The sequence below is a fragment of the Acyrthosiphon pisum genome, chromosome A3 (genome assembly GCF_005508785.2).
Source record: "Acyrthosiphon pisum isolate AL4f chromosome A3, pea_aphid_22Mar2018_4r6ur, whole genome shotgun sequence".
Lineage (NCBI taxonomy): Eukaryota > Metazoa > Arthropoda > Insecta > Hemiptera > Aphididae > Acyrthosiphon > Acyrthosiphon pisum.
In genome coordinates, this window is record NC_042496.1 from 16,671,790 (window position 1) to 16,683,119 (window position 11,330).

Here is an 11,330-nt window from a genome sequence, read left to right on the forward strand (position 1 = left end):
TTTCATTGAAATTGGGCCAGCCGTTTAGGAATGCATAAAGGACACACACGGACAAACATTCATTTTTATATATAGACAGATGATTCGATTAGAAAATGGTTGACAAAAATTAAAAAATTATTATAAAAAAAAAAATTTCATATACTGATTTTTAGGCAGTTACCAAAAAAAATTTTTTTTTCTTTTTAGATTATTTAAGTGTTGGCAACTAGAAATGAAAAAAATAAAACCCCTGGACACAATCTAAAAGCATATACATAATATGAACATTTAGTTTAACCAATTCTTGAAGACATCTCAATAGTATTAAAAAAATAAGAATAAGAAAAGTACAAGAAAATTCATTTGTCATTTTAAATGTGTAAACAAAAATTCAATTTTACAAAATCAGTCACGCAGACGCAAAATGTTAAGGAAATTAATTGGTAATGACACAGTACAATTTCAACAATAATTAACAATTAGGTTCTGTTGTGTAACTAGTGAGCCCCAATAAACTTTGACCAATCATTAGCTTACTTTTGAGTAGTTCATCACACAAGAACAAGTTGACTAATGACTGGTCATTGTTGTTGTTCTTTTTGTATAAGAAAAGTAGCATTAAATCGATTTGTTCTCAAAATATTTATAAATACAATGTAGTAGTTAATATAAATAATAGTACAGCTATAATATAATAAAAAAAAGAATATAATCTTTTAATGTAAAAAAAAAGAGAGAATGTTGATAATGATACATTTAGATATTTCTTACTGATTTACAGAAGTGAAAAAATTATTGAGAATTGTTACTATTTTAGTAGGGTAAACAAATAAATTCATTATCTTCTCTCTGCCAACTGTTACTTATTCTGGTCTGGACATTGCTTTGGCTTGTGCTCGGACACGTTTGTCATATTCTACACGATTTTGGCTGAAAAAAAAGTTACAAAAATAAACATACATTCTGCTATTTCAATTTAACATTATCTTTAGTATTAAAGTGAATTGACCTATTATCTAACTTAACTTAGTACATTATCAGTGCTTGTATTTTTCACAATATTTAATTTTATATGCAAATTTTACAGTTTTTCTGAAAAATTGAAATCATTTAAAAGAAAACCTACTAACCAAGATAGCATTTTAAAGGACCATGAATCAAGTCTTAAAAATTTTAAGTGATCATTACTTTCACGTAAAATTAGTATTACACAATTAATAATTAAGTAGATTATTGTAATATCTTTACAGTAAATAATTATTTCAACATTTTTACGGTTTTTAAGAAAATGTATGTTTTTAGATATAAGATTAATACATTTTACATATTTTATTCCTTAACAAGTTCTACGTTGATGTTTGTTATTTTCTTACTATTTCTATACTTAAAAACATAATTTAAACCTAAAATGTATCAGACATCAGAATGTATATTTATTTAAAAAACTGAATTTATAAACCTTTAACTGCTTCAGACTGCATACTATTACGTTCTTTTCCTCATTTTAGGAAACTTTGGCCCACATTATTTTAAACTTAAATAATTAGATTAAATGAATTTCAAAAAAAAATATATTATTTTATGTAGCGTAGACAGGTTGCAACGGATATATAGCATATATGTTAACATTTGGATAAAATCAACATTAGCCATCCGTTTTGACTAATGTGTAATTTTTTGTTTATAAACATGAAATATGAAATTGCAAATCAAATGTCAGACGGTGGTGGTCAAGGATATAAAAGGTGTACTCATATTAATAATTTATGCATTTTATGGTAATTACTAATAATTGTCTTAAATATATTTAATATTATTAATAATTTAAAATGATTTTATAAATTTTTATGGTTGTGAAGAGAATATCTAAAAGTTCTTGGATGATAATATTATATTATCCGGTTAATGTTAACATTAACCAATATTTAATAATCTCCATGGCGGGTAATGTTGACAGTTGGCTAATGTTGTATTATTCGGCTAATGCCGACTTTATTCAAATGTTAACATTACCCGTAACATATATACTAACGGTGCTGAGCGTAAATTTGCTGTAAGACTGAGACAAGAAATTTCTTTTACTAACATAATGGTATTACACTATTAGATGTGACTATACTCCGTTCCAAAAGAGAATTATCCGACACTTTTTTTTTCCTTCCATTAGTCACCAAACTAACATATGCCAATGTCAGAGATGTGCACCACAGGACAGAAACCGTTCCCCGCTTGGAATATTTTCTTTTGGTGAGTATTTATTATCATATTTTATTCTTAAAACATGGCGTCAAGCGGGCTTTGAATAATTAAGGTCTACAATGACAAAAATTATACTTCTCATATGCATATTTTTATACTTTAAATGAATACCTTAATGCACGTTCTAAGTCCTTTAGTCTTTTCATATAATTTCTTTTTTTAAGTATAGTAGGACTCAGTTTTTTGAATCGACCATAATTTATTTTTCTCTCAATACTTCGTGTTGGACTTGCTGTATGCCGTATGCATTATATGTTTTTAGTTATCATAACGATTAAAGATAGTATGGCTGCCCATCGAATCTAGAAGTGTCTACCGAAATGACTCTCCATTATCAGTATTAAACTGATGGGAATGTACGCTCTAGCGTTTAGTTGTTGTAGTGATTCTAAATGCAATTACCTTTCAAATGTTAATTGTAGCTCTGTGATAGCCACTATGACATATAAGCGCTAGTGCTTAAGTTTCCAGCTGTTTAATTTAACTTTAATACTGATTATAGAGATTCATTTTGGTAAACACTTTTCAAGTATGAGAATCATACGTCGATGGGCAACCATACTATCTATAGCCGTGGTTATCATATAAAAATAGATATATATATACATAGCATAGCGGCGTGGAGTGACATCAAACATAAAATTAGCCTGACGATTTTACGGGGAAGCAATGGTCAGATAAACATTTTAAGAGTAGCAACAATTTTAATTTATTACGTACTATGGTCCTAAGTATAAGTCAAATAATGATCAATTCATTCTAATATTAAAGTTAACAACACATTTGTCATGTTATAGGTTTGGAAAATGGAAACCACACATGTGAGCATGAAGTACCCTTAATCACCCTTAGTCTACCTAATACTTCATAAAAATATTTTTGAAACTTAACAGTATATTTTATATTAAAAAGTAATTACCAATAAATAGTGTATGCCTCTGCCTGAGCAGGATCTTTAATGTTGGGTTCATTTAATAGATCTTGTATCCCCAACAATATCTGCTTAATAGTGATAGCTGGACGCCAATCTTTTTCTTCATCCAATAGTGATAAGCACACAGTACCTAGTTAATCATGATTAATATATACAAATTAAATTTTAAAATTATATTATAGATATGAATAATAAAGATAGCTTATAATATATTATATTTACCGGAGGGGTAAACATTAGGGTGGAATAATGGAGGCTCAAATTTGCATTTTGGTGGACTCGATGGATAATCGTCCTTGAAGATCATACGTAAGAAATACATTCCATTTTCCCAAGGAGTCTAAATAAAAATATAAATATATAAATTATTTAAAATGTAATAAATAAGTACAAACATTTTAGTGTTTTTTTTTTTAAATATATATATATATATATATATATATATATATTAGGGTCTGAAGACACATAATAAAAAAAAATTCTCCGATCCTAAATTTTAAGGGAGGTTTCTGGTAGCAAATTAAATCTACTATAAATATGATAAAAGTCTCCATTTCCAGTACTTTTCAAAATAAATGGAAAAAAACAAAAAAAAAAAAAAATATGAAAAACTTATGGAAAAACTAGAATTATTACACAAACTGTTTCTTGATAAAGTTGATGTTATTTTATTATAGTAATTCAAAAATAAATGATGACAGATGAGATGTATGTTATTATTCCATGACAATATGTAGTTGTGGTTATGTGTAATATATATTGTCAGTACGAATGTCATGTCCGCTGTACACACAACACACCTTAGTAATGTAAAATGTTAAATCAGTTAATTAATAATAAAATGAGACTTGTACTTAATTAAATGTTTTCATTAGTACTCTGTACACCACATATTGGCGACCAAGATGGGAAATCACAACAGACTTGACATTTTTAATGCACAAGTCAATTTTAAAGCCCATAAACTTTGAAACGAAATTTGTTAGCTATAGTTACAAATATAAAAGATATTCACAGAAATAGGTCAATTCTGTTACAAAGATTATGGGGCTATAGAATTGAATTGTACATAGCAGTCCATGATAGTTATATTGAACAAATAAAAACATTGATTAAAATTGCAAAGAGTAGTGTGTTCTTTATCACCTATTTGATTAGCATCAGTTATCAAAGTGTAAAAACCAAATTGTATGGTAAAACCCATACAATTTTACAATATTATGCTCTATATGGAAAATATAAGCTGTTTTCATTCATTCAAATTTCAACAGATCTAAAAATAATAATATTTTAATTTCTAAAATTAAAAACTATGTGTATTTGAAATGTAGACCGTGATAAAAGGGAAGCATTGGTCATATACCAGTTTTTTTAGTCATAAATTGCATTATAAAAAACTGCACTACAATATCTGCATAATATTTCAAATTAGAGCTGCTAACTCCAATTAATTAACATACTTTATATATTATACAATAAGAATTTTATGAATGCAGATAATAATGTTTTAAAGTTATACAAAATGATTTTAATAGACAAAATTAATTAATTTATAAAAAAATATCTAGGAAACAGATTTAGGTATGCTCAGAACTAGAACACAATATTATGTTTTTAATTTAGTGGACATTGCTTTGGTACCTTGAAATCAAAATCACACATGTGTATAATAAAATAAAAAATGTTATTAATACTTACACTCTTTCTCCCAGGTATATAGCATTCCCAAACCATAAGATTCAATGAACCATCTTGATTTTTGCCTGGTTTAGCCACAAAACCCTTGAGATAAAAAAAAATTGTTTTTAATAATTATCTACAATGTAGATATGTAGTATTTTAAAACATATTAGTACTCACAAATGGATGATCTTTCCTCCATCCTTTACGCTCTTCAGATAATCGAGTTAATGCAATACCAGACATTTTTCTGTAAAAAAATAATATAATTTAAAGACAATTCATATAAGTTAAAATAAAATTACATATATTCAAAAATTTACAGAAATTCTATTCAATAATCAATTAATTGTAGTAACTATTAAAATATTATACTTTTGGATTTTTAAATTAAATAACTGACAACTACTGTAGCACAATAACAAATGGGTAGAGACATATTTGATTGCAGTTTTTGGCAGTGGTCGGGAGTAGCGCGCTAATTGTAGCGACACTACTTCATTTGTAGCGATTGACGTAGCGTTGCTACATTACACCTCAGATAGCGAAATACTATAGCGCGCTAAACATTTCCGGTTAGAGTAGCGAAAATTATCATTATTTTGTCGCTATCTACAATCTAATAGGTGATTATTAAAATATCAATTATGATAATATTTATTTATTTATATTATGATAATGATGAGTGTAGTAATGAATTTTTTGTTCTGGGTCCGGTCCAGTGACCAAATGTCAAATCAGTACAAACTACAAACACTAGTTTTCAATAAGAACATTTTTTAAAATGTAGCAAAAAAGTAGCGATAGCTCAAAGAGCTACTTTTTTGGGGGGAGTAGCTGTAGAGTTAGCGCGCTACAAAAAACTAGTAGCGTCCCGACCACTGGTTTTTGATAACCTACTCGTTAACTTGTCTGTGTTAATTGATATACGTGCAAATTATTAAGTTATTTGATCTCATACTGTAGTGTTAAATCATCTTAATTATTACAATATAAAAAAGGACAATACGACAAGTAAAAAAGATGTAACATGCCTACCGAAGGATTTGACTGTCAATAATCTCCGACCATACCTTATTGTTTATATCATACGACGTCATATTGACTTAGCCCCTACCTATACCTATGGTGCATAACAAGAGTTGAAAAACAGTTTTAAGCGCCCAAATCTAAATCTATCTAAAGAGTTCAAGTAAAAGTTAATTGAAAAATATTCAATAAAATATAAAATATCGAGCCTGCAGTTTATGTCAACTTGATGCGTACACCTAAGTGTACGTAACACTAATTGCTACTTCAAGCGTACGAAATACATCTGTTTGAGTAAATTAAGTATCAAAACAATTTTGTGAGCAGTCCGTCGACGAATATGCGACCCACGTTTTACACTTAGTGATATAACCACCTTAGGGGTAATCGTTTAATTCAACTCATCGCTCGGAAATCAGATCAAACACATTTCTACAAGACAGTACGCATAATATTATAACTAATGACAAAAAACCACGCGAGGTAAGTCAAATCATTTAACATTGAAGGAAAAGCTGACAAGGTTGCTGCGATTATACCCGAACGCCGTTTACCGTAACGCGCGACAAACACGATTATGCGGTGAGCAAAATGAATGCAACTTACGGATTGTCTGGATCAGACGAAGTTTCAGCGGATTGTACCCGATATGAATTTCTTGAAGACCCGCCAAGTGGACAGTCGCGGCGCACAAGCAGCCGATATAAAATCCAAACAATCGACGAACGACGGTGTCAAGCCCGCTGGAGTTTTCAGCAATAAAAATGTCGCCGGAAATCTGAGATCTTGGTAGTTGGCGCAAAAGGGCAACGCAGAATGAACAAAACCACAATCAGGCCCGATGGATACGGAATCCCATTATAAAACGTATACACCAATACGAGACGGCCAAGGAACTGTAAGAATCGGATAATGGAGTGGGGCAGTAGATACCAGGCATTTTTTAGGCAAACAATAACAAGGAACGCGTAGTCGGGCCTGTAAACAGTGTTGCCGCGCAGAGGTTACCACAAACGACAGTTGCATGCTTGCGAAATGCGATTTTCCAAGTTATTTTAATTATTTAATATTTCCTTATAATTTAAGACAAAAAAAAAACAAAGACTGTTATTTCCAAGTTCTCATCTATATCTTACACATCTTATAATATCGGTCATCCGATTCTAGATTCCCGACTCAAAAACGATCGAATTATTTAAGGCTAACACCAAAACAGGAACAAGTTAATTTGGCAACATGGTTACAAAGGGACACCGTTGCCAAGTTTCCCAAATTCTGGGTAAACACAAAGAAAACAGGTTAGCCAATAACGAGCTGTTGTGACTTGTGAAGGTAAAATACCGACATTTACGATGTTTCGTACGAAACACATTGGACGTAAAAAGCCTGGTTAGGTTAGGATTACGATCACAAGAATAATTTACTGTGATTGGTTGGTTAGGTTAGGTTCATAGGTGCAACTAGGGTTAAAATCTGGGAGGGGGCTACAGCCCGCTCCCCACCTAACCTAACTTATTTAAAATAACCCATAGGGGGCTTATATATAAATCAAAAGGGATATATAATTTTTTTTTTTTTTTTTTGGGGGGGGGGGGGGTAGATATTGGTCGGGGGCCAAGCCCCCCTAGTTGCGCCAATGGTTAGGTTACCACGCGATTAACCCCGTTACCGTGTAGTTAGACACATGACTAAATTAACAGACATGTCACCTCAATAACACTGCGCATAAATTGAGATAAAATGTTCCCCAGGCTTGGAATAAACGCTAAAATAATGTACTCAATAATTATCTACATTACCCATTTTATATTATTTTCATGTCTAGGGAACATGCGCGACGATAGCGAAAATGACATTTTAGCTGACATGCCTGTTTAATAAGTCATGGTTGGACATAGCCGCGTTTAAAGATAGTATAACGGGGGACATGGCTAAACGAGTGATGTTTATTGTATTCTGATTGGATATGCAATCATGGTATCAGTCATTAAAAAATGGGAATTTCCCAGTTGAATCAGTGGCATAAATAGAATAAAATTATTCATTATTTATATATAGTATTACATCTATTGTTATTGAAAGCATAGATACAAACAATTTATTTATAGTATATTATCAATCATTATTCATAATAGTTAGTTGATCAGTATTATCCAATGGCAAGGCAAAATGTTCAGTAGAGTTAAATGTTAATGGAGATGTCTGGTGGGTCTTTAATAGTGCTTGGAAAGTACCTTTAAAAAAGGAGCTAGTTCCCATTCACGTTCCTCTTGTTAAAAAGGAACTGAATCCTTTACCATTCCTGTCTTGAAGAAAGGTTCTGAACTAGTTCTTTTCCTTGTTCCTTTTTAATGTGAAGTAAAATAAAAAAAACATAAGTACATTTTTACACTATAATTATTTTAATTTTAAAATTTTAAACATAACACATTGTTATTTAGACATTTAGTAATAGTTTTAACTTATATAAATAAACTGTACTTCTGTACATATAACTATTACTATAGACTATTATGTATATTAATCATTATATTGTATACAGTATTATAGTGTATTTTAAATATAGACTTTATTTTCCTTTTACATAATTAAGGTTTCAAACATGTTATCAGTTAAAGAAAATTTTTTTAAATACATAATATTTACACCAGTACTAAACAAACGTTCATCAGATGCGCTGATGGTAATCATGTATTATAATATAAAAACTTTTAAAACTTGAGGAAAATTTAAAATCATTTTTATGTTTGTATTATTAGAATGTAGAAAATCATTAAATTCTTCATTAGACATAACACTATAAGAATTACTCAAAATATCTCTAAAAAAAAATGATCAACTTTGTCTTTAGCCATGCTTCAACACCAATTCGTTCTGTATTTGGAAGCCACTAAAGTTTGAATCTTGAAATTAATGCAGATGCAATAACAAGAGACTTATCAAATACCAACATACCAGTATTATCATATATTATTGAACCTGAAAAATAAAATTGATAGTTTAATCAATGTTTTCTAACAGAGAAAATAATTTATTTAAATTTTTATCTAAAGTACTTAATTAGACAGTTTACCTTTTTGTAATAGAAGTACTGATGCAAATTTCAATTGGCAAACAATTTTGTAAAGACTTATGTTCCAGCGCACTATACTTCTTCTTCAATGAATATAATGTAGGCAATAAATATCCCATGTACATCCCAGATTCACTTCAAACTCTGTAAAAAGTCTAATGCACACGCTAACAGAGTCATCGTGTCACAATATTCATTTATTAATTGAACATCTCTGTTTGAAACAGTCTGCTTAGGGCACAAAAATCCATCATATCATGAAATTTAGCAATATTGCTATACAATTTTTTATTTGGATTAAAGCGTCAAATAATGAGTTCCAACGTGTTTTTTTTGGTACTTTCAAATAAACTTCTTATAACTGCAATAATTGTAGATTGATTTTGTTTTGACCATAATTTAGATAGGTTAGCAATAACTTTCCTGTACGATTTCTTAAGTGATTGAAATGAAGGATTACTTTTATTAATTTGGTTCTTGTCAATAAAAAATGCATTGATGTCACTAGTTGCTACTAAATTCATTGTGTGACTTGCACATATGAAATGACGAGGTAAATGTATAGTGGTTTCTTGAGTTTCTTCTAAATTGTTATCTCCTTCTTCTAGTATTTCAGTCAAATCAATCATTTCTAATTCATAGTCATTTCCACCCTCCAATTCATTGTCTTCAAGATTCAGCAAAGTATAATAAGTTTTAAATGCCTTCACAAAATTATTGCCATTATCGGTTGTTGTACAGACTACTTTGTTTTATATTTTGAATGATAAATATACATCATGCATTGATTGTGCTAATAAAGTATATGTATGTTTTCTTTTAAAGCGCTTACATGCCAATGTAGCACTTTCCTTTACAAGTGTAGTTACATTCATCTAATGTCCAGTTATTCCTAAATACCTATTTTTGCTTCTTATCCAACAATCTGCAGTTGTAGCTAAAAATTGAATGCCGGATAACTTCTTAATTAATTCTTCTTGCATGGACTGACCAGCTTTCTCAATACGACTCCTTAAAGTTCTTGCACACATTACACTTACATTTTTAGGTAATTCTCATGGCTTAAATATACAAGGTTATTGCAATAATACCCCCACTATATCGTTTTATCACACTAAGGAATTAAAATGGCAGCGTAAGGGGACGATGTACACTGGCTATACTATGATATTATAAGCTATGATATGGATCGTACCCTTATGCTGCCATTTTATTTTTGTTTGATAACAATATGGGCTATGTACAATAATCTTGTATATTTAAACCATGGAAATCCTAGATACTAAATTTTGGAATGGTGGTTTGTCAACAATGCTTATTGGTTGCATTTCTTCAATAACAAATTGTAAAATATGCTTATTAAGAGTTTGTTGAGATGCAATAAATCTTTTCTTGATCCCAAAGTATCTAAAGTTATCTGCTTTTTTACACCAATTTCTGATGTATTATCTCCAGAAGTAGAGCCAGAACGTTTCAATTGTAATTTTGAATTACACACTCCAACAAACTCATCATATTTATAGTAATGCAATCTCTAAAAAATAAAAAATGTATTTAATGTAGGAACGTCATGTATCAAATTGTATTTAATTCTTCATTCAAACATATTTTACTACATAATTATAATAATAACTATTTTGAATTAATTGTACCATATTTATCGACTTTGGTTATGAAATAAAGAGAGAAAAAGAGAATTTAAAAAATATATATATTATTTATGTGTGTATTTATAACTTATAAGATACATAGGTACATTAATTAAAATAATACAATTATTACATTTTAGAATTTTACTAACCTTAATGTGTCTTTTTAAATTAGATGGAGAACTCTTCGATGTACTTAGTGACATTGATGGGCAACTATGACATGTAACTATTATATTATCCCCTTCCTCTTTAAGAAAAGAAAAATATATTTCCACTCCTGGCCATGGAATATGTGATTTTGAAATTGAACTCGTGCTCTTGTTAGTCTCTTCTAACATAATTATTATTTAATAACCGGTAATAATTATAATGGAATAAAATAACTATAACTTATACTTCATAGTGAGAAATGAGAATAACTTGAAATTAATTTGTCAAACGACAAACTGTGTATGCAGCCGCAGCCTCACACTCAACAGTCAGCACAACACACACTCTACTGAAAACGATATATCGCATTAGCCATCGCCCATAGCTTATAGGTACTAGGTACGCATTAAAAATAGAAAACAACAATAAATTATCAATTTGTAAATATTACAAACCACTATACCAGTATCGGCAGTAAGGTAAAACAGTTATTCCAGCCTCTAACGATATCCTACCCGATAAGGCCGCCGCAACAAAAAATACAGAATTGATATTTTCCATAAAATATTAT

General features: G+C 29.8%; 1 protein-coding gene across 2 annotated transcripts in view; it reads right to left on the minus strand.

Annotated features, from left to right (window-relative positions):
* Positions 1 to 325: 325 nt before the first annotated feature.
* The window catches only part of Lwr (lesswright), a 17,990-nt gene continuing 6,985 nt past the window's right edge, over positions 326 to 11,330 (minus strand). Inside the window, exons 1-6 of one of the 2 annotated variants that reach the window (NM_001126220.2) lie at positions 6,491 to 6,798; positions 5,036 to 5,105; positions 4,874 to 4,957; positions 3,398 to 3,515; positions 3,161 to 3,305; positions 326 to 912 (exon numbers count right to left, since the gene is read on the minus strand). In NM_001126220.2, coding sequence (NP_001119692.1) covers positions 846 to 912; positions 3,161 to 3,305; positions 3,398 to 3,515; positions 4,874 to 4,957; positions 5,036 to 5,101 — 480 coding nt within the window. In that variant the 5' untranslated portion in view covers positions 5,102 to 5,105; positions 6,491 to 6,798 and the 3' untranslated portion in view covers positions 326 to 845. Of the gene's footprint in view, positions 913 to 3,160; positions 3,306 to 3,397; positions 3,516 to 4,873; positions 4,958 to 5,035; positions 5,106 to 6,490; positions 6,799 to 11,330 lie in introns of those variants that run through there. The other variant, NM_001136189.1, reaches the window with a different exon arrangement.